This window comes from Vicia villosa, linkage group LG7, assembly GCF_029867415.1.
Source record: "Vicia villosa cultivar HV-30 ecotype Madison, WI linkage group LG7, Vvil1.0, whole genome shotgun sequence".
NCBI classification, from domain to species: domain Eukaryota; kingdom Viridiplantae; phylum Streptophyta; class Magnoliopsida; order Fabales; family Fabaceae; genus Vicia; species Vicia villosa.
The window spans coordinates 122,680,416-122,705,459 of record NC_081186.1 but is presented as its reverse complement, the minus strand read 5'-3'; the positions used below and the strand labels follow the sequence as shown (position 1 = coordinate 122,705,459).

General features: G+C 34.3%; 2 protein-coding genes across 2 annotated transcripts; one reads left to right on the top strand and one right to left on the bottom strand.

Moving 5' to 3' along the window:
• The first annotated feature begins 389 nt into the window (after positions 1 to 389).
• On the top strand, positions 390 to 5,092 carry LOC131616754 (protein NRT1/ PTR FAMILY 5.4-like). The gene is made up of 5 exons (XM_058888187.1): positions 390 to 615; positions 692 to 909; positions 2,235 to 2,477; positions 2,610 to 2,893; positions 4,091 to 5,092. Exons 1-5 carry the CDS (start codon positions 522 to 524, stop codon positions 4,971 to 4,973), a joined length of 1,722 nt encoding a protein of 573 aa, XP_058744170.1. The 5' UTR covers positions 390 to 521; the 3' UTR covers positions 4,974 to 5,092.
• Positions 5,093 to 11,190: 6,098 nt separating this feature from the next.
• LOC131620120 (uncharacterized) lies at positions 11,191 to 24,567 on the bottom strand. The gene is made up of 3 exons (XM_058891139.1): positions 24,435 to 24,567; positions 23,980 to 24,305; positions 11,191 to 11,220 (listed from the first exon to the last, which is right to left on the bottom strand). Exons 1-3 carry the CDS (start codon positions 24,565 to 24,567, stop codon positions 11,191 to 11,193), a joined length of 489 nt encoding a protein of 162 aa, XP_058747122.1.
• Positions 24,568 to 25,044: the final 477 nt, after the last annotated feature.

The window sequence follows — 25,044 nt, the reverse complement described above, 5'->3', positions numbered from 1 at the left end:
TATTATTCTCTCTCATTTCAATTATATAAATTTATCTTCCACATGTCATTAATGAAGGATAATTTTGTAAAAAACTTCATAATTTCTCATTTTCATACAACAATTATTATTTTTCTTAATCTGTGTAAAAAGTCTAAAACAACTTATAATAAAAAACGGAAGGAGTATAAAACATTATTCATTTTCCTAAAATTCATTGTATTGTTTTCCCATTACTTCTCCATATACTCACCATGTTCAAAAAGTCCAATATGACCATACTTTAAGGTCAAGAGACATGAAAATTTAATGTATACAAGAAAAGTCAAAGAAATAGAATTAGAAAGAGAAGTAACCAAATTAAACAATTTTTTTATTCTCCACCCTAAATTTCTACTAGTGCTCTTTTTCTCACACCCCCACACCAAAATCCAAACATAGTAGTCCCATAATTTTCCTATAAAATCCCCAAATAACCCTCTCAAAAACATGATCTCATATTCCAACTCACCCTCACAAAACTCCACAACCAAAACCAAATCATGGCAGATAGCCCAAGCAAGAGCAAAACCAACTCCCTCATCCACCACACCACCTCCAAAAAGGGTGGTTGGAATGCTGCCATCTTCATCATATGTAAGTTTCCTCCAACACCCATATCCAATTTCCCCCCAATTTTCATGTAATTATTGATTATCTTCCTTTTGTATAGTTGTGGAATTTGCTGAGAGATTTGCATACCAAGGATTGGCTTCAAATCTCATAAACTACCTCACAAAATTTCTGAATGAACCCACAACTACAGCTGTGAAAAACGTTAACACATGGGTTGGTGTTTCCTCACTCTTCCCTTTGCTTGGCGGTTTCGTAGCTGATTCCTATCTAGGTCGCTTCAACACCATTCTCTTGTCTTCACTAATCTATCTTGTGGTAAATAATTTTTCTACCTCACTCAATACAGTAGTTACATGTCTCTATCAAAAATAACTGTATACACCACTTATTTAAATCACATTACATATTATTTATTATTTATTTTTCACTAAGATATCCGGTGGCATTCTTTAGTCAATTCAATCGATAGTTATGCAAGAACATCGGAGATAAGGAGATAAAGATGTAATAAGATGTTTTTTCTACAACTACCAAGTAAATTATTTTTATTTTATTTTAACAATTTATAAAATATTTTAATACAATATGATTGATATATGTATACAAATTTTTTTTTACACCGACACTATGTAAATTTAATACCTTTTTTACTAAATAACCACTCTGATATTAAAGTGCAATTTATAACTTTTTTTTCTCATGGTTCTTGATTCTGCTGCTGTAATCTATTGTGCTCTTTCCTCTTTGTGATGCAACACTTTTGTCGTTTATGGAGTTTATGTATTATGCATAAGGTCCCACATTTGTTTGAAGCAGAAATTAGGAATCATAATTCTTTAATATTATTTCTTTATTTAAATATGATTTTCCAATAAAAAAATTATTTTTAGTTAGAGAAATATTTAATAAATTTTTTAACTTTATTGCAATATATATAAAAATTTGTATATAATGTTGAAATTTTACTGACCATAATTCTTTAATACTACTACTATATTTAAATATAATTTTCCAATAAAAAATATTTATCTTTAGTTAGAGAAATATTTAATAAATTTATTTAATTTATTGCTTATATAAATTAATTTTGTATAAGTTTGAAAATTTATTGACCATAATATTACATGATAAGTTTATTATTGAGTTTAATAATAAGACAAAACTTAGCTATCATCTCATATGTATTCTTCACTAAAAATGTTGATAATTAATCAAAATCAATTAGTTTTCCAAAACTTTACTTGTTACATTTTTTAGAAAAGTACATTCTTACAAATATCAATCATGCTGTCACTAAATTATATCTTTAGCCAGAATAGAATAAAAATACAGGATAATAAAATAACTAATTAATCAGAAAGATGCTTAATAATCCAATATTTAAATGAAATCATTTTTTCCAACCATAAAAAATAATAATAATAAAATAGTGACTCATAATATCATGTTCTTTCTTGTGAGTACTTTTCACACACACAGTACAATTTAGGCATATCACATGATTTCAATATTCCTTTTCACGATATGCATATTTCCTGTGGATTATTTGTCCTCATTATACTTGCAAAATTTAATTATTCATAAAATATTTTATATTATTAATTTTGATGCATACGATAAAAATTTAATTTTCTCAACAGGGCATGGTTTTTTTGACACTTTCAGTGTCAGTACTAAGACACAAGACACTTTTCTTCTTTGCACTTTATGTGCTTTCCATCGGTGAAGGTGGCCATAAGCCATGTGTACAAACGTTCGCCGCCGATCAATTCGACGACGATACGCCGGAAGAGAAGGATGCTAAGAGTTCGTTTTTTAATTGGTGGTACTTAGGCATTGTCGCTGGTTCAACTGCTGCCGTTTTTTTACCTGTTTATCTTCAGGTAAATTAATCTAATTTTTGTGATTAAACATGTTAGTTGATAAATGTCTTTTGCACAACTATCAATTGAGCTAGACGTAATTATTGGGTGAATGGATTCTGATACTAACACTGAAAATTTGGAAAAACATAGGACAATGTTGGGTGGGGAGTGGGGTTAGGAGTATTGGCAGGTGTGTTGGCAATGGCATTGGCAATCTTCTTATTGGGAATCAAAAGGTACAGAAAAGAAGGCCCTACCGGTAGCCCATTAACAAGACTGGCCCAAGTTTTTGTCGCGGCATCTCGCAAGTGGCGCGTGCAAGACACCATTGGTACTAACAACTTTTGTTATAGTCAAGAGGAGAAACTTGAAGCTCATCATGATCATCCTCTTCAACCTAAATATCACACTTTGCTCCATACTCGTCAATATAGGTGGGTACCACTCTTTATTCCTTTCTTATATACTCATTCCATTTTTATGCAAGTTACAAAAATTCTCTAAATTTTAGTTTTGTACACAAAATGCTTTCTCTCTTTACACTAGAAGTTGAATTAGTTGGTTGATTTTTCTAGAGGAGAGTTAACTTTCTTTTGAATAAAATTTAACATACTTTCCGACAAAGAAATGTTGAGGATTGCAAGTCTAGTACTCTCTCTACACAAATTACCTATTTAGTAAGATTCTAATAGAAAAAGATAATCAATTATGGAATGAATGTTGGGGGAGTATTAGAGATAGCATTTCCAACACTTTTCAAATTTGTTTCACAATTATTATAGATATAATTTTAGAGTTAATTATGAGAAAACATTAAAATTTATAATGATTTAAAAGTTGTGATTGACCAAAACCGTATATGAATTAAATCCGATTAAGACAACTCAGTTGATATCTGTGCAAAGACATCTAATTTCAGAGATGTGTGTTTAAATTTGAGATATCTCTCTTATTTACTTTTAAGAGCTTGTCATTAGAGTACTAGACAAGATAAGATCAGACATGACAATATCAGAGAGAGTGCTGAGGCATGGAGAATTGGAGATTATATTAGATGGAGAAAGGAAGACCGAGAACAACTATAAGAGAAGTTATAAAGAAAGATATCGAGATTAATAATTGAGATAGAAGCATATTTATAAATAGAACATTATGGCTGAAGTTGATGCATGTAGCCGTCTTCACTTAATGACATAAAACTCGGTTGTTGTAGAGTATTAGCTTAGTAAATAATAGTGTCAACATATTACATATAACATATACAATAAACATTTAACAAGACTAAAGAGGGGCTTTATCCAATATTCCATTGGATCAATTGTTGAGAATGAACTACAGTGAGGCACAACACTTTAGAGGATCCAAATAGTTTAATATAAATAATTGCACTAAAGAATTTTTTTGTCAACTTGTTATACATAGAAAAGTCATGAGTTAATGAATTTGTTATTATGGGCATGTGGGGTTGGATCTTGGTTGGAAATTGGAATTGATCCCAACAATTCATTGTGGGTTCAGATTTTCTGTTCCCTCTGTGTATGTTGATTCTCAGTGACATTTTCTAATTTTCATAACCATATACTAAAATAATATTCTTGTGACCAAATTAATATATGATTAATTTGCAACAGATTTTTGGACAAAGCAGCAATAATTGATGAAGTTGATGCATCAAGCAAAAAAAGAAATCCATGGAGACTATGTTCAGTGACTCAAGTCGAAGAAGTGAAACTCGTCCTCCGCCTAATCCCGGTATGGCTAAGTTGTCTAATGTTCACCGTGGTCCAAGCTCAAGGACACACGTATTTCATTAAACAAGGCGGAACATTGATCCATACCATAGGATCAGATTTTCAGTTTCCACCCGCGTCACTTCAAGGCCTAGTCGGAGTCACGATCCTCTTCGCCGTCCCAATATACGACCGAGTTTTTGTACCGCTCGCTAGAAAATTCACAGGACACACCAATGGGATAACCGTGTTGCAGAGAATCGGAGTCGGTCTATTTTTGTCTATACTCACAATGTCCGCGGCAGCTCTCGTGGAAACGAAAAGGGTTAGCATTGCTAAAAGCCACGGTCTAATAGACGATCCAAAAGCAATACTACCGATGCATATTTGGTGGTTACTTCCTCAATATATGATCACAGGTGTTTCTGACGCGTTTACTATCGTCGGATTACAAGAATTGTTCTACGATCAAATGCCAGAGGGACTAAGAAGTTTGGGAGCCGCCGCGTATATAAGTATAGTAGGAGTTGGAAGCTTTGTTAGTAACATAGTTATAGTCATTGTTGAAGCAATTAGTGCAAAAGGTGGTGAGAAATGGTTGGGAGATAACATCAATAAGGCACACCTTGATGATTATTATTGGGTTATGGCTGCATTAAGTGCTTTGAATTTGGGTGTTTATTTGTGGATTGCAAAGTGTTATGAGTATAAAAAGGTAGATGAAGATGAAAGAAATAACCTTCAAGAGGGTCCAAGCTTCAATAGATATCGTTCTGGAGTGTAACACAAGGCAAGAAAAAGCTTCAGCCATAGCTATTGCTACCACAATTTCCACTTGAGTATATAGTTCTTGATGTGTTATAGTATCAATAAATTTTTAAGCTAGTTGCATCTTCTTTTCAATTCAACTTGATTGCAACTTTATTTTTCTGATACATTTGAGTAAATATTCAAATTAGTTCTCGACAATGTAGACGAAATGGTTATAATTATTAAAAATTCACACACACAATCCTGAGTACCAGGGTTCAAATTCTGATGAAGACGTTCAACCTAACAATATCGACTTCTGTTAGTTGAGATAAGACTTACAGACACGAAAAAGAGATATAGTATTGGTCCTTTAGAATCGAATGTAATATATAAAAGGACTAATTTGACCCAAATTATAGATTCTCAAGAATAAAATTGATAATAACAATGCAACAACATATCAGAATCTCTGCAAATCAAATACTAAAAGGCAACAAAAGGGTAGCTTGCTCCATGCTGCAAGTTCAACATCATGACAAGAACCCATATTCATTTGTTGGAACTGTCACTATCCAAAGGAATGAAATATCATTATTTCATATCGAATATCAAGCTTTTGTTCTATTGCAAAACTTGCTGCACAATATTATCATAAAGTGAGTAGCATTTCTAGAACCATCTCAAAACTTTACTGCCATACAAGAATTTTAGTGTCCAAAATTGTGCAGCCAGTGCTTAGAATTGAAAGGACAGTTAGAACATAAAAAAAGTCTTTCAAGATTTTAAATTGTGGATCACATTATACGGTTCGAATATGTATTTAACATGCGTAATATCTAAATATTTTCGACAGCCAAAACCGCGACAACAATTTGATATCATGGTGTCTTTATCCAAGCACTTGATCAGAATATTGGCAATCGTCATTCTGCATTTGATCTTCCATCCTAACAAGGCTATTACTATGCATGGATCAACATTGAAAAGACATAAAGCATAGATACTTTATGTCTACCACTTGTAGAAACTCTACCATAATTTAGGAATCATCAATATTAGCAAAACAAAATTGGGAGTAGGAAAGTTGTTAAGGGGATTTCGGGGCTAGGCTAAGGGAAGATTTTGATCCATCAAGCCACTGTCATAGTTCTTTCTTGAATTCTGTGAGATTATAATTGTACTAAAAAAAATTACACCAGTGTAATTTTACCAGCGAGGACCAGTAAAAGATCGTGAAGTGGATCCCAACCATCAAAGTGATCTGTCAGGCTTCCTTAGGCAACTAAGAAAAGAAAGAATGCTTTAGAGGGGGAAATTTATCAAGGTTTTGTTGGATTAATTATTTAATTAATCAATTATGGATTATCAATAATCAATTATTATTAATATAAATTATGGTCTATTATTGTTAAACACTTATTGATGAATTATTTAATTGGGCTTTTGTGTCTGAATTGACCGTGATGAGTTGGACCATTCAGTTAAGCCTAATGAGAGGCCTCTGCCATTAGCCGTTTAGTTATTTAAGCGTTGCCCCATTAGACGTTTAACGTACTGTAAAAAAACCCCTAGCCGGCAATGAGGATAGTAATCCTCTCATACTCATTCTCTCTGACGGTGTCTCAATTCAAAAGGTCTCTCGATTTCAAAAGGTACACCGTTCTAATTATTCTTGATTACATTATAATATTATAATATGCTATAATTTGTATCTATAAAATCAATTAAATCCATCAATTGGTATCAGAGTCTCGAAGATACATTTTATAGTTTTTGTTTGAATTATATGAATTGAATTGGTGTATGACATGTATATGTTTTGAGTCAGACAAGTTAAATAATTAAATCTGATATACTAATTTTATATGATTCATATTAATTGGTGTATGACATGTATATGTTTTGAGTCAGACAAGTTAAATAATTAAATCCGATATACTAATTTTATATGATTCATATTGAATGTTGATCGTGAGTTTCTTTTGAAACATGATTAATATTTATATACCGTATATTTCTAGTTTTTCTCTATAACCTTACTATTTGTCAATTTGGATGAAGGTTGTAAATTATATATAAAATTATTCCTTCATATAACCTTTCTGTCGTAGAGATTTTGCGTAACATGTTTTGTTAATTATTTAACTCTATAATTATCGTAACATGGCTTAGATGTCTAAAGGAAAACTTGATAAATAACATTATCAATCCAATATTAACAATGGTTAATTCTAATGAATTCATAATGTGTTTTAAATTATTATCTCTCATGATAATATCTAAATCTCATGTTTCAGTTTTGTATGGTTTAAACAAATATATTTATGCATAAATGGGTTATGTCAAATTTTCTTCGATAAACATATATTTCAATTATTATTCTTGAAGGTAATGATTTGTGAAATTTATTTGAGAGATTTGTTTGTCTGGATGGATATTTTAAAAGCATGTAATATCATTGTATTTCATTTGCTTGCTATGAAGAAAATATGTTGCTTTGTGTTGAAAAATTTAGATTTAATATTCAACCTTCAATGTGGACAAATCATTCAGTATATATGTTAATTTAGTAAGAAAGAAAAAAAAAACTTTAGAATGACGTGTGTATTATTTTAGAATGATAGTGTTTTTTGTGGGTTTTCTTAAAATAGAAGAAATTATATATAGATTTAATATTTCAATAAATTGGTCTATTGATTTTATAAATTTTTTGACGTTCTTTAAAATCCAGGTATATTCTACCTAGCATGTCTATATTTTAGACCTAGATTAATAAGCCGTGTTACGTCTCGCCCTTGTTTTAGGATTGGATTGAATTGTTAAACAATTGGATTTTGTTGTGTGTGGAATGAGAAACAATTGGATGGTTTCAAGAGAAATAATTTGGGTTGATTTATTTTAATATAGAAATTTTATGCTTTCAAATATGAAAGATATATTTCAAAATTATAATTTGTAAATTCTAGTGCTTTGAAATATATTTAAAATCGTGTTTATACTCATATCATATTCTTGAGTTTATTGTAATTATATATATTGCCTAATTATTTACGTGTCACTCATAAAATATTATAGTTATTTTGTACTACTTGAAGGCAATTTAAATTGTATCATCCTTAAATTATATCAATTTATAATTAAATTTTTATATGTTATATAACGATTTACTTTTTATCTATGAATTGATTTTGAGATGATTATATAATATTCTAAAAGCCATCAAAAGTTAATGAATCTGCATCCAGGAGTGAATGTCACATTCTCTGAGGTTAGTTGTAATTTAATTATAATATATTTTCAATCTCTTGTGACTAATTATATAATTGCATATAAGGAGAAATTATTTTTTTAATATTGTCCACTCCTTTTGAAAAAAATATAAAAAGTGCATTTATATAAAATTGTTAATCTTCTAGAATATTTTGAATTAAAAACACCTGATTTATTTTCATAAATTGATTTCTTGTTATATACTCAAATAAATAAATAAAATTTAGTTTTATGAGTATATTAAAATCTTATTATTTTGAGAGTTTTATTCTGGAAAATTAAGTAATCACTATTAATTTGTATAATTGTAATCTCACCTATCGTGGATACAATTATACAAATTTTCTTATTTTGAGTAAAATATAATTATTTTTATTTGTATGATTGTAACTAACCTATCACGTATACAATTGTAGAAATCTTGTGTGGTAAAATAATTAGTTTTATTTTAATTATAATAAATATTATATTGATAATGATTATATCCTATCGGTGTATTATTATTAATATAATTTATTTTGTTCAATGTACTTGTTATTTATGATTATGTAAATTATGATTCGAGTACTCTATCGGTATTAGAATTTTTGGTGACATAATATTTGTACATTGTTTTTATATTTCTTATTAGAGAAACTATTATTTAATAACTAAGAAATTATTTTAAACACATGTATTACTTTATGAAATCCAATAATTTGTTTTCAATATTTTTTAAATGGATTTCAATTCTCTTTGTGGTATGTAAGTGATGGACATACCCTATCGGTGTGACATTATTTGACATGATTAGTGTGTGATAGAGAAAATAATTGAGTATTTGTATAAATATTTTAAAACTTTTAGATTAATGATTCAACTATTTTTCCCTATCAAGTGGGAGAATTTAACATGTCAATTATATAGAAATAAGCAATAAATATTATTGATTTAATATAATATTATTTTATGGAGACTTATATTGAGGATAGTGTAGTCTTAAGTTATTGATGGAAATTTACGACTACTTGTATTATATCCTCAATATTAATTGAATCAAAGTCCCATATCTTTCCGCTGCGTATAACATAATATGTTTCTCAAATGTGTGTAGTTATATTTGTAGCATTTGAGTTTTGAGTGAATTATTAAGATGTTGTATATAATCATATATTTAAAATTATATGGATTTGATGTCACTCAAATGATGGTAAACCTTTTATATGACCATCATACTGTTTCATGTGAAATTATATATATAATATATAATAATATATATTCTGTTTATGTGCAAAATATGTGGTTGAGTTTGTAAAACTCTAGTGATGATATATTATACAACCACTTCTCTGTATAGTTTTGCACTAAAAATAAAATTAGTATCCCATTGAATAATTAGAGTATTTAATATTAGTGGGCTCTGATAAATGTATATCCAATTTTTTTTTTATGTTGGATCAGTGGGAGTGCATGTGTACACAATAATTTCTAAAAGGACTTCAAAATGTATAATAACTCTACGAAGTCTTATTCTATTATACCGAGAAATATATTATTCTTTTAATCTCGGGAATCATCATAATTTGATGTTTAGGTCGACATTGAAATGACAGAATAAATTTTTAGCATGCAATAATATTATGTTATTCTATCTTCAATTGTCCACTTTTGTCGGGTCATATTATGAAAGTAAAAGTAAATATTAATACTCCTATCGAGTATGATATTGTATTATGAAAATACTTATGGTTAAATGTAATTACTCTTGTAATAGGGTATGCCTATATGTAATTACTATTCGTAGACCTATGTGGATATTTTATGACCTATAATTTAAAACTCATTAGTATAATCACTACCCAAAGACTTATACACATGAGTAAGTCTTATGATATTTTGGGTTAGTGGGAGTTTATTAATAGCATTTTCATATGCTTGGGCCATTGTTTAATTACATATTTTTCTAATATGAAATATGTTTCTCTAAATTCATCTTTTTAATCTATAAATGTATTTCTTTGACTTGTATGATATGTTTTTCCTATCGGATTCATTTCTGCAATGTTGAAGTTTACTTTTGTTTTGTGAACATGTGTTTTGACCATAATTAAGATTCTAGTATTAAAATTTATATGTTTTTAATAATTGATTATTTTTATCCAAGTGGGAGAATGTTGGATTAATTATTTAATTAATCAATTATGGATTATCAATAATCAATTATTATAAATTATTATTAATATAAATTATGGTCTATTATTGTTAAACACTTATTGATGAATTATTTGATTGGGCTTTTGTGTCTGAATGGACCGTGATGGGTTGGACCATTCAGTTAAGCCCAATGAGAGGTCTCTGCCCTCAGCCGTTTAGTTATTTAAGCGTTGCCCCATTAGACGTTTAACGTACTGTAAAAAAACTCTAGCCGACAATGAGGGTAGTAATCCTCTCATACTCATTCTCTCTGACGGTGTCTCAATTCAAAAGGTCTATCGATTTCAAAAGGTACACCATTCTAATTATTCTTGATTACATTATAATATTATAATATGCTATAATTTGTATCTATAGAATCAATTAAATCCATAAGGTTTTTCCTATGACTAATGTCCGTCCACCTCCTGTTACTGAAAGTGTAGAGTCACCTCCTGCCAAGAGAAGTAGGGCAGATACTGATAAGGGGCTGATTGACTTGGATTCCATAACCTCCATAGATTTGGAAGCCAAGAGTTTCTTAGAAGGTGGTGGCAGTGCTGATCCAAAAATGGATCTTCCATCGCTGCTAGGGAAGAAAAAATCCACCTTTTTGGAGAGGAGTTTTAATGGGATATCGCTTATTTATGACCAACTCAACCTAATCTTCTTGCTCTGAGAATATTAATCAACAACAACATACAAAAGCAGTTATTAACAAAACAACATCATACAACAGAACCAAATATTATAAAATGTTTTTAGGATGCACCTTTTATTGAAACTAATCATACGTGGAACAGGAATCAATTATGAGATTTATCTAGGTTGTGAATCTATGAAAAATAAATATAAGGAGTAATAAGTTTACACAACAGCAACTTTCTTCGACACTTCGACATCTAATACAATTCGACACAAATTAAACTATTTTGACACAACCTTGTTCAATCGAGCAACACATTGCTTCGACACAAGGGATTACAGTCTCAACACACCACCTAATTCATTGTGTCTAAGTTATCAGCATTCATCATAGCTCTTAGTCTTCTTAATACTTCGACTTGCACTCCTTTCGACATGATGTCTGCAATCCGATTCTCAGTTCTGCAATGTTCCATATTCATCTTCCCTTTAGCTACCTGCTCTCGAAGATAATGAAACCTCATTTCGATGTGCTTCCTTCAACCATGTGCTATCAGATTCTTTGCCATATTGATAGTTGACATGCTGTCGATCTTCATGGTAATTGCTCCATGATTTTTCCATGTTATCTCTTCAACTAGATTCATCATTCATGTTGATTGACATGCACAAAGAGAGGCATTTATGTACTCTTCTTTACACGACAATAGTGCCACTACTGGTTCTTTTCTCAAACTCCAAGCAACTGCTGCACCATCTCGCATAAACACATAACTAATTGTGGTTTTTTCAATCCTCAACATCACTACATCAACTTGAGTCGATGTAACTCACTAACTTGCACTTTTCCCCTCATAAGCTACAGGAAACAGAATTCCATAGTCGAGAGTTCCTTTCAGATACCTTAGTATCCTCTTCATTGCTTCTAGATGTGATACCTTTGGCTTCTGCATGAATCTACTCACCATACCCACATTGTATGCTAAGTCAGGCCTTGTGTGATAAAGTTACCTTAATGACCCAATGAGTCTTCTATGATGGGTTGAGTCGACATCATCTTCATTTGATTCTTTTGACATTTGCAGTTTTGGTTCTGCAGGTGTCGAAGTTGAGTTGCATTCTTCCATCTCAAATCTCTTGAGATTTTCACTTGCATATCTTCTTTGATGCATCATCAAGCCTGTACTACTCTTGAAGAATTTGATGCCAAGGAAAATTGAAAGTTCGCCCATATAAGACATTTTGAATTCCTTGTTAATCACCTCTGAAGTATTCGATCTCTTTCTTACAGCTACCTATTATCAATAAGTCATCGACATAGAGACATAGTATAAGAAATTCACTCTTGTGTCTTCTTACATATACTCCATATTTAGTTGTACACTTCACAAATTCCTTCTCCCCCGGGAATCTGTCAATCTTCTTATTTCAAACTCGGAGCTTGTTTAAGTCAATACAGGGCTTTATGCAGCCTGTACACCTTTCTCTCTTCTCCATGTTTCACAAACCCAATTGATTGTGCAACATAGGCTTCTTCGTCTAAGGGTATATTCAGGAATGCACATTTTACATCTATCTGACATATGTGCCAATTGTTCATGTTTGCTAGACCAACAACCAACCCGGTTATTTTGATCCTAAAAACAAGTGTAAAAACTTCATTGAAGTCGACTATTTCTTTATGAAGAAATCCTTTTGCTACAAGTCTAGCCTTGTGTCGAGTTACTTCTCCTTTGGGATTACACTTCACCTTGTATACCTACTTCCCATGAATTGCTTTCTTGCCTTGAGGAGATTCGACAAGTGACCAAGAGTTGTTGTCTTTGATGGACTTTAATTCTTCATTCATAGCTTTCATCCACTTTGAATCCTTCAATGCCTCAGCTGCTTTGACGGGTTCGACATCTGGGTAGAAAGCGTAATGTACCAGCTCACCTTCATCATCAATCACATCATTTAATGTAATCACACATTCTTGCAGCCTTGTAGGCATGTGTCTTGTTCTTTGAGGTCGGCTTGGACCTGCATCACCTTTGACTTCTTCTTATCGAACTTCTTCTCTTTCGACTTCAGTGGCTAGTTCTTCACATAAGATTCTCACTGATTCCTTCTTGACATTCTCTGCCCAATCCTATTCCTTAAGCTTATATATGACCACGTCCATGCTTATCACTGCTTGCTTGTTCACTGGGTCAAACAACTTGTATCCTCCAATTGAATGATATCCTATTAGGATCATCTGACTCGACTTATCATCAAGTTTCCTTCTCAAATAATCTGGCACATGTCTATGTGCTATAGATCCAAATACCTTCATATGACTCAAGCTAGGTTTGACACCAGACCAACATTCTTCTGATGTGATTCCTTCTAGCTTCTTTGTCGTACATCTATTCAATATGTATGTTGTAACACCCCAAATCTCCCCAACAATTAGAATAAAATCAGAGTGCTAAAAGTTCAAACAAAATCTGAGGTATCACAATTCGACGTGAAAATAGACAGCATAAACATTCATTTCAACAGATACATAACACTCATGCAATCCAATGAACCTGTAATCCCATTGCAAAACAACATCTACCTTAGATGTATCTACAGCAATGCCATTACCAGATATGACATGACCAAGAAAATTGACCTCCTTCAACCAAAATTCTCACTTGGACAATTTTGCATACAACTTCCTATCTTTCAGCACTTGCAACACCGTCCTCAAATGATTCACATGATCCTCTTCTGACTTAGAATATATCAAGACGTCGTCTATGAACACTACGACAAATTGATCCAAGTAATCACGGAAGATACGGTTCATATACTCCATAAATACTCCCGGCGCATTAGTAACACCGAAAGGCATCACGGAGTATTCATGATGTCCATACCTTGTTCTGAACGCTGTCTTCTGAATATCTTCATCCCTCACTTTAATCTGATGATAACCCGATCGCAAATCAATTTTACTAAACACACTAGCACCCACCAATTGATCCATTAAGTCATCAATTCTTGGAAGCAGATACCTGTTCTTAATCGTCACTTTATTTAGCTGCCTATAATCAACACAAAGTCTCATGCTTCCATCCTTCTTCTTTACTAACAGCACTGGAGCTCCCCACGGCGACACACTTGGTCTGACAAACTTCTTCTCAAGTAGCTCTTCTAACTGCTTCTTTAATTCTGCCAACTCCGATGCAGACATCCTGTACGGTGTCATAGAAATAGGTCTGGTACCAGGTACCAGATCAATCCCGAATTCAACTTCTCTTTCTGGCGGTACATCTGGAATTTCATGTTAGAACAAGATTTGTTCTGATCAATTATCTTAGTTTTGATGATAACAATAATATGAATTTTGCTTAAGATAATATGGTACTCTAATCCAATGCAATTTCCTTTTCAGGAAATATATAAAGAGTATGCATAATTCAGCGCTCAGAAGCTTTGTCTCAAAGGGTTCAGCATGCAACATCAGAACATGGTCTGGCAAGACATCAGAAGATGGTCGAAGCAGAATCAGAACATGGGTCTATGGAAGCATCAGAAGAACATGAGATCAGAAGCACTGAAGTTCTGATGGTATCACGCTCAGAAGCACTTCAAGGTCAGAAGATCAGAAGATGCTTTGCACCAAGCTGTTTGACTCTGATGATATTCAAACGTTGTATTCACAAACATCAGATCAGAAGGAAGTACAAGTGGCAAGCTACGCTGACTGACAAAAGGAACGTTAAAAGCTATTAAAGGCAACGTCAGTAGACACAGCGTGAACAAGGCTCGAGGTAGTTGACAAAAGCGTATAACATTAAATGTGATGCTGTACGGAACACGCAAAGCATTAAATGCACTCAACGGTCATCTTCTCCAACGCCTATAAATATGAAGTTCTGATGAGAAGCAAGGTTAACGATTCTGAACAAAACAACTCATATTAACTTGCTGAAACTCTGTTCTACTCAAAGCTCAGAATCTTCATCTTCATCAAAGCTCACTACATTGCTGTTGTAATATATTAGTGAGATTAAGCTTAAACGTTAAGAGAAATATCACAGTTTGTGATTATAGCTTTTAAGAAGCAATTGTAATACTCTTAGAATTGATTACATTAAGTTGTAAGGAACTAGAGTGATCGTGTGGATCAGAATACTCTAGGAAGTCTTAGAGGTTATCTAAGCAGGTTGTAACTAGAGTGATCGTGTGGATCAGAATACTCTAGAAAGTCTTAGAGGGTATCTAAGCAGTTGTTCCTGGAGTGATCAGTGTGTGATCAGAAGACTCTGGAAGACTTAGTTGCTGACTAAGTGGAAAACTATTGTAATCCGTGCGATTAGTGGATTAAATCCTCAGCTGAGGTAAATCATCTCTGCGGGGGTGGACTGGAGTAGTTTAGTTAACAACGAACCAGGATAAAAATAACTGTGCAATTTATTTTTATCTGTCAAGTTTTTAAAGCTACACTTATTCAAACCCCCCCTTTCTAAGTGTTTTTCTATCCTTCAATTGGCATCAGAGCCTGGTTCTAAGGTGCAAGCACTTAACCGTGTTTAGAAAAGATTCAGGAAGAGAAAAACGCTTCAGTAAAAGATGGCTGATGAAACTGCAAAGTCTGCACCTGCATCTACATCTGGCTCTGCTGAGCAACACAACGGTAACAATGGTTATACTAGACCGCCGGTATTTGATGGTGAAAACTTTGAATACTGGAAAGATAAACTGGAAAGTTACTTTCTTGGTCTAGATGGTGATCTATGGGATCTTCTGATGGATGGTTACAAACATCCAGTAAATGCCAGTGGCGTAAAGCTGACAAGGCAAGAAATGAATGATGATCAGAAGAAGCTTTTCAGGAATCATCATAAATGCAGAACTGTTTTGCTGAATGCTATCTCTCATGCTGAGTATGAGAAGATATCTAACAGGGAAACGGCCTATGACATATATGAGTCTTTGAAAATGACTCATGAAGGAAATGCTCAAGTCAAGGAGACTAAAGCTCTCGCTTTAATCCAGAAGTATGAAGCCTTCAAGATGGAGGATGATGAAGACATTGAAAAGATGTTTTCAAGATTTCAAACTCTTACTGCTGGATTGAGAGTTCTTGACAAGGGATACACCAAGGCTGATCACGTAAAGAAGATCATCAGAAGCTTACCCAGAAGATGGGGTCCTTTGGTGACTGCATTCAAGATTGCAAAGAATCTGAATGAAGTTTCTCTGGAAGAGCTCATCAGCGCCTTGAGAAGTCATGAAATAGAGCTGGACGCAAATGAGCCTCAAAAGAAAGGTAAGTCTATTGCATTAAAATCCAATATCAAGAAATGCACTAACGCTTTTCAGGCTAGAGAAGAAGATCCTGAAGAATCAGAATCTGAAGAAGAAGATGAACTGTCCCTGATCTCCAGAAGGCTAAATCAACTCTAGAAGACCAAGCAAAGGAAGTTCAGAGGCTTCAGAAGTTCAAGGAAATTTGAACATGGAGAATCTTCTGATGAAAGAAGATTTGACAAGAAGAAGGTCATGTGCTATGAATGCAATGAGCCTGAACACTACAAGAATGAATGTCCAAATCTTCAGAAGGAAAGTCCCAAGAAAAAGTTTCATAAGAAGAAAGGTCTTATGGCAACCTGGGATGAGTCAGAAGATGATTCAGACTCTGAAGATGAGCAGGCTAACTGTGCGCTGATGGCGACAGAAGATGACGGATCAGAATCTACATCAGAATCAGATTCTGAAGAGGTATTTTCTGAACTTACTAGAGATGAGTTAGTTTCCGGTCTAACAGAACTTCTGGAATTCAAGTCTCAGATTGGTCTCAAATACAAAGAGCTGAAAAAGCTATTTGAATTTGAAACAAAGAAGCTTGAGTTGGAGAATTCTGAATTAAAAGAAAAACTTTTAAAATTATCCAATAATGTTGGATCTCCTTCTGATTCAGAAAAATCCACTCCTAGTCTAAACCATATTCTGAAAGAATATGATTTAAGTTTCAGGAAGTTCTTATCTAGAAGTATTGGCAGAAGTCAGCTAGCTTCTATGATATATGCTGTGTCTGGAAACAAAAGAGTCGGCATTGGTTTTGAGGGTGAAACCCCATACAAACTTGAACCTGTTGATGAAATGAAATTCACATACAAGCCATTGTATGATCAGTTCAAGTATGGCCACTCCCATGATATTAGGCACACTTCACATGCTCAAAGTTTTCACATAACACACACCAAAAAGCATGTGACACAACCTAGGAAATATCATGAAACTCACATTAAAAATTATCATGCTGTTCCTCCTATTGCTTACAATGTTAAACCCAAGTTCAATCAGAACTTGAGAAAATCTAACAAGAAAGGACCCAAGAAGATGTGGGTACCTAAGGATAAGATTATTCCTATTGCAGATATCCTTGGCTGCAAAAAGGACAAAGCACAACATGTCGTGGTACCTGGACTCTGGATGCTCACGACACATGACAGGAAGAAGGTCTATGTTCCAAGACCTGGTGCTTAAATCTGGAGGAGAAGTCAAGTTTGGAGGAGATCAGAAGGGCAAGATAATTGGCTCTGGAACTATAAAGTCTGGTAACTCTCCTTCCATTTCTAATGTACTTCTTGTAGAAGGATTAACACATAACCTCTTATCTATCAGTCAATTGAGTGACAATGGTTATGATATAATCTTTAATCAAAAGTCTTGCAAGGCTGTAAATCAGAAGGATGGCTCAATCCTATTTACAGGCAAGAGGAAGAACAACATTTATAAGACAGATCTGCAAGATCTTATGAGTCAGAAGGTGACTTGTCTTATGTCTGTTTCTGAAGAGCAGTGGGTCTGGCACAGAAGATTAGGTCATGCTAGTTTGAGAAAGATTTCTCAGATTAACAAACTGGATCTTGTCAGAGGACTCCCTAATCTGAAATTCAAATCAGATGCTCTTTGTGAAGCATGTCAGAAGGGCAAGTTCTCCAAACCTGCATTCAAGTCCAAGAACGTTGTTTCTACCTCAAGGCCATTAGAACTCTTGCACATTGATCTGTTTGGCCCAGTCAAAACAGCATCTGTCAGAGGGAAGAAATATGGATTAGTCATCGTAGATGATTATAGCCGCTGGACGTGGGTAAAATTCTTGAAACACAAGGATGAGTCTCATTCAGTGTTCTTTGATTTCTGCATTCAGATTCAATCTGAAAAAGAGTGTAAAATCATAAAGGTCAGAAGTGATCATGGTGGTGAATTTGAGAACAGATCCTTTGAAGAATTCTTCAAAGAAAATGGTATTGCCCATGATTTCTCTTGTCCTAGAACTCCACAGCAAAATGGAGTTGTAGAACGAAAGAATAGGACTCTGCAAGAAATGGCCAGAACCATGATCAATGAAACCAATATGGCTAAGCATTTCTGGGCAGAAGCAATAAACACTGCATGCTATATTCAGAATAGAATCTCTATCAGACCTATTCTAAATAAGACTCCTTATGAATTGTGGAAGAATAAAAAGCCCAACATTTCATATTTCCATCCTTTTGGATGTGTATGCTTTATTCTGAACACTAAAGATCATCTTGGTAAGTTTGATTCCAAAGCACAAAAATGTTTCCTTCTTGGATATTCTGAACGCTCAAAAGGCTACAGAGTATACAATACTGAAACATTGATTGTAGAAGAATCAATCAATATCAGGTTTGATGATAAGCTTGGTTCTGAAAAACCAAAGCAGTTTGATAATTTTGCAGATTGGGATATTGATATATCAGAAGTTGTTGAGCCAAGAAGCAACGCATCAGAAGCAGAGCTTCTCAGAAGCAAAGAATCTGAAGATCAAGTATCAGCTTCTCTGGAGAATCTAAGCATTTCTGAAGAACCATCTGTCAGAAGATCATCCAGACTCATCTCTGATCATTCAGAAGATGTCATTCTTGGAAAGAAGGATGATCCAATCAGAACAAGAGCATTCCTTAAGAACAATGCAGACTGTCAATTAGGCCTTGTATCTTTGATCGAGCCAACTTCTGTTGATCATGCTCTAGAAGATCCAGACTGGATAATTGCTATGCAAGAAGAACTGAATCAGTTTACAAGGAATGATGTTTGGGATCTTGTTCCTAGACCAGATGGATTCAATATAATCGGTACAAAATGGGTCTTCAGAAACAAGCTCAGTGAGAAAGGTGAAGTGGTAAGGAACAAAGCCAGACTGGTGGCTCAGGGTTATAGTCAGCAAGAAGGGATTGACTATACAGAAACCTTTGCACCAGTGGCCAGGTTAGAATCTATTCGTTTATTAATTTCATTTGCCACTCAACATAACATCACTCTCTATCAGATGGATGTTAAGAGTGCCTTCTTAAATGGTTATATAGATGAAGAAGTTTATGTCCATCAACCTCCTGGTTTTGAAGACTCTATGTCTCCTAATCATGTTTTTAAACTAAAGAAATCGTTGTATGGATTGAAACAAGCTCCCAGAGCTTGGTATGAACGCTTAAGTTCTTTCCTTCTGGATAATGGTTTCACTAGAGGAAAAGTGGACACTACTCTCTTTTGTAAAACCTTTAAAAGGGATATTTTAATTTGTCAAATATATGTAGATGATATTATTTTTGGAACATCTAATGCTACACTTGGAAAGGAGTTTGCTGAGTCTATGCAGGCTGAGTTTGAAATGAGCATGATGGGAGAACTCAAGTATTTCCTTGGAATACAAATAAATCAAACATCAGAAGGAACGTATGTTCACCAAACCAAGTATGTGAAGGAACTTCTGAAGAAGTTTAACCTTCTAGACTGCAAAGAAGCCAAAACTCCTATGCATCCAACATGCATCCTAGGTAAGGATGAGGTAAGTAAGAAGGTAGATCAGAAGTTATACAGAGGTATGATTGGATCTCTTCTATATTTGACTGCTTCTAGACCTGACATTCTGTTCAGTGTTTGTTTGTGTGCTAGATTCCAATCAGATCCTAGAGAATCTCATTTAACTGCTGTTAAGAGAATTCTAAGGTATCTGAAAGGTACTACTAATGTTGGCTTAGTTTACAGAAAATCTAAAGAATACAACTTAGTAGGATTCTGCGATGCTGACTATGCTGGAGACAGAATTGAAAGAAAGAGTACTTCAGGAAGTTGCCAATTTCTTGGAAGTCATTTGATCTCCTGGTATAGCAAGAAGCAAGCAACTATTGCTCTATCAACAACAGAAGCAGAATATGTCGCTGCTGCTGGTTGCAGTACACAGATGCTCTGGATGAAGAGTCAGTTAGAAGATTATCAGATATATGAGAGTAACATTTCTATATTCTGTGATAATACTTCTGCTATATGTTTATCTAAGAATCCTATTCTTCATTCAAAGGCTAAACATATTGAGATTAAACATCATTTCATAAGGGACTATGTTCAGAAGGGTGTTATATCTTTAAACTTTGTGGATACAGACCATCAATGGGCTGATATCTTTACAAAACCCCTGGCTGAAGATAGGTTTAAGTTCATTCTGAAGAACATCAGTATGGATTTATGCCCAGAATGAGAAGATGAGAAGTTCTTACGTATGAGTATCTTCTGAAATGAATGTGGATTTTTTTTTAAATCAGAAGTTCTGATTGAAATCTTTTAGAAATTATGATTCGGTTATTACTAACGTTTCATTGTCTAAGTTGATTCAGAACCTCTTTTAAAGCAAAACAGCTGTAACGTTTTATCTCGGGATGGTAAACCTGTCGTTACTGTTCATGGATAAGCGCGCGTGCAGTTGAAGGGACGCCGACCATAGGTAACTGTGCTAGTCACCTCATTTGTCTTTATTATCTCTCCTCATGTCACGTAACATTAAATGCTATCCATCATTTGTTTCATTTTATTTTCTTTTAAATACTCTTCAAACGCTTCTCCTTCCCTCTTATATTTTCTCTTTTACACTCTGTCTGTGTTCTCCTTCTCTATCTCTTTGCATTCCTCATCAAGTTTTTCTCTCTCTCTCTCTTCCGTTTTCTTCTCTTGCTCAAACAAAGTTTTTCTTTCCTTTAAAAATCCTAGTTCAAACCTAGCGTTCATCTTGAATCCTTTGTCTGGATCTCTTAATCATGCTCTAAGCCTGTTGAAGATCTATGACTCAAAGGCGGCAGATCTCTGCATATCTCGGGATGGCTCTCCTAATACCTCTCAAGTCAGACCTCTTCTTTGATGTTGTTATCAACTTTCACCCAAAGACAGAAGACTTTCTTGAGTTATGGGAAGAGGTTAAGAATGATATTCTTAACTTCTATGTTAAGGGAAAGCCCCGTTTGCAACAGCAGTTCTCTGTCTGTGAACTGTCCCTCTCTTCCTCTTTGGTCTCTTGAATCTCTCCTACAGTGGAGGTTCTAGTCTGGAAGACAAGAAGACCACGGGGATTCTTGATGGGTTGACACAGAATGTGTCTTGCTAGGGTTTTGTTTTTAATTTTTGTAGTCATTTCCTCTTGGAATGACTTTTTATGTATTTGCTAGGAATGTTTCTCATCTTGTTAAACATAGGAACCTTTTGTAATATCTTTTGATTATCAATGAAAAGTTTCTTTGTTTTTTACATTCCAGTGATTTTATTTGTCGTTTTATTCATCTGAATCTTTTGAAACATTCTTTTTGATGTTATGACAAAAAGGGGGAGAAGATAAATGATAAATGATTTGATTAATCTATCAGTTGCTGGGTAAAGCTCCCACACATTTACTAACAAGAACTGCAAGTTCTATATGGTTTAAGTGTTTTGCAGGTATAAAGAAGTGAAGAGAATCTTCAAAGCAAACACAAGAAGCAAACTCATGGAAACTGAAGCAAGCTGAGTGCTATCAAGCTTCAGAAATCAGAAGCAAGAAAGAAGAATGAATCAGAAGCACTGATAATGGAATTTGATTCATATTTGTCTATTTGCTCTGACAAAATTCTATTTGCTCTGACACATTATTTTAGCCTATATGGCTCTGATACATATTATGTATTCTAATATACATTTTATGTTCTGACTCGTTCATGCTGACTTTTGTCGTTTAGTTTTTTGTTCTGTAACATTTCAGGATGTAGAGATGCTCTGATGATGCTCTGGTACATTCAACAATGTTCTGATACAAATCTAGCATGAAGTGAGGTTGGTAGAAATTCAAGCTCTGAAGCTATCCGAGGGAAGCAGAAATCAGAAGCTGTGATTGTTCTAAAGATCCAGAAAACTCAAGTTCTGAAGCTGTCCTAAATGGAAGCAGAAATCAGAAGCTGTGAATGTTCTGAAGATCAAAGAAATTCAAGTTCTGAAGCTGTCCTAAATGGAAGCAGAAATCAGAAGCTGTGAATGTTCAGAAGATCAAAGAAATTCAAGTTCTGAAGCTGTCCTAGATGGAAGCAGGAATCAGAAGCTGTGAGTGTTCTAGGGATCTAAAGAAATTCTAGTTCTGAAGCTGTCCAATGGAAGCAGAAGTCAGAAGCTATGAATTCTCTAAAGACAGAAGCTTATGTGATCGTCTCTACCGAAATAATCAGGGAAGTCTTTTATTAAAGTTCTTCGAGTATTTATTTCAGGGGGAGATTATTTATCTCAGGGGGAGATTGTTAATCTCAGGGGGAGACATATTCATATGCTTATGCTATAGCTGTGTAATTTGTCTTTTGCCGTCTGCTCTTTCTGATCGCAAATTCATATCATTTATATATGTTTTTGTCATCATCAAAAAGGGGGAGATTGTTAGAACAAGATTTGTTCTGATCAATTATCTTAGTTTTGATGATAACAATAATATGAATTTTGCTTAAGATAATATGGTACTCTAATCCAATGCAATTTCCTTTTCAGGAAATATATAAAGAGTATGCATAATTCAGCGCTCAGAAGCTTTGTCTCAAAGGGTTCAGCATGCAACATCAGAACATGGTCTGGCAAGACATCAGAAGATGGTCGAAGCAGAATCAGAACATGGGTCTATGGAAGCATCAGAAGAACATGAGATCAGAAGCACTGAAGTTCTGATGGTATCACGCTCAGAAGCACTTCAAGGTCAGAAGATCAGAAGATGCTTTGCACCAAGCTGTTTGACTCTGATGATATTCAAACGTTGTATTCACAAACATCAGATCATAAGGAAGTACAAGTGGCAAGCTACGCTGACTGACAAAAGGAACGTTAAAAGCTATTAAAGGCAACGTCAGTAGACACAGCGTGAACAAGGCTCGAGGTAGTTGACAAAAGCGTATAACATTAAATGCGATGCTGTACGGAACACGCAAAGCATTAAATGCACTCAACGGTCATCTTCTCTAACGCCTATAAATATGAAGTTCTGATGAGAAGCAAGGTTAACGATTCTGAACAAAACAACTCATATTAACTTGCTGAAACTCTGTTCTACTCAAAGCTCAGAATCTTCATCTTCATCAAAGCTCACTACATTGCTGTTGTAATATATTAGTGAGATTAAGCTTAAACGTTAAGAGAAATATCACAGTTTGTGATTATAGCTTTTAAGAAGCAATTGTAATACTCTTAGAATTGATTACATTAAGTTGTAAGGAACTAGAGTGATCGTGTGGATCAGAATACTCTAGGAAGTCTTAGAGGTTATCTAAGCAGGTTGTAACTAGAGTAATCGTGTGGATCAGAATACTCTAGAAAGTCTTAGAGGGTATCTAAGCAGTTGTTCCTGGAGTGATCAGTGTGTGATCAGAAGACTCTGGAAGACTTAGTTGCTGACTAAGTGGAAAACCATTGTAATCCGTGCGATTAGTGGATTAAATCCTCAGTTGAGGTAAATCATCTCTGCGGGGGTGGACTGGAGTAGTTTAGTTAACAACGAACCAGGATAAAAATAACTGTGCAATTTATTTTTATCTGTCAAGTTTTTAAAGCTACACTTATTCAAACCCCCCCTTTCTAAGTGTTTTTCTATCCTTCATTTCATCGGGGAAAACTTCAGGGAACTCACACATTACCTGCAACTCATCAATTATAGCTTGATTCTCCATTGATAACGTTGCCATTAATGAGAACATCTCAACTTCTTCCTTCAGCAATTGTCGCAACTGCTTAGGCGAAACCAAACTAGCTTCTTCCTCTTCAGCGGTTGAAAACCTCACAGACTTGTTATAACAATTAATATGAACATAGTTATACTCCAACCAATTCATCCCCAAAATTACATCCAACCCACTTAACGGAAAACAAACTAAATCAACAGCGAAGTTCCTATCGATGATCGACAAAGGACACTTCAAACATACTAGAGAAGTAGTCACTGATCCTTTAGCTGGAACCTCAACTACCATCTCACCATTCATAGAAGATAACACAAGACCCAATCTTTTAACGCAATCAGCAGCAATAAAACAATGAGTAGCACCAGTATCAATAATAGTAATTAAAGGAGTACTATTTATGAAACATGTACCTCTGATAAGTCTGTCCTCATTCGGTGTCTGAGTTCCAGCCAAAGCAAACACTCTTCCACTAGCTTGTGCCTTCTTTGGTTTCAAACACTGACTTCCAATGTGTCCTTCTTCGCCGCAGTTAAAGCAGATCATCTCTTTGTGCTTGCAATCAGATATTGCATGCCCAGTCTTGCCACAACAGAAACACCTCTTCACATCAGTAGTACAACCATTACTTTTGTGACCGGCTTGCCCATATTTGAAACAAACAATACCAGTAGGAGCACCTCCCCCACTAGTTCTTGTTAGAACAAGATTTGTTCTGATCAATATTCTTAGTTTTGATGATAACAAGGATATGAATTTTGTGTGAGATAATGTGGTACTCTAATACATTGCAAATTCCCTTTTAGGAAATATATAAAGAGTATGCACAAATCAGCGCTCAGAAGCTTTGTCTCAGAAGGTTCAGCATGCAACATCAGAACATGGTCTGGCAAGACATCAGAAGATGGTCAAGGCAGAATCAGAACATGGGTCTATGAAAGCATCAGAAGAACTTGAGGTCAGAAGCAGAAGCACTGAAGTTCTCATGGTATCACGCTCAGAAGCACTTCAAGGTCAGAAGAC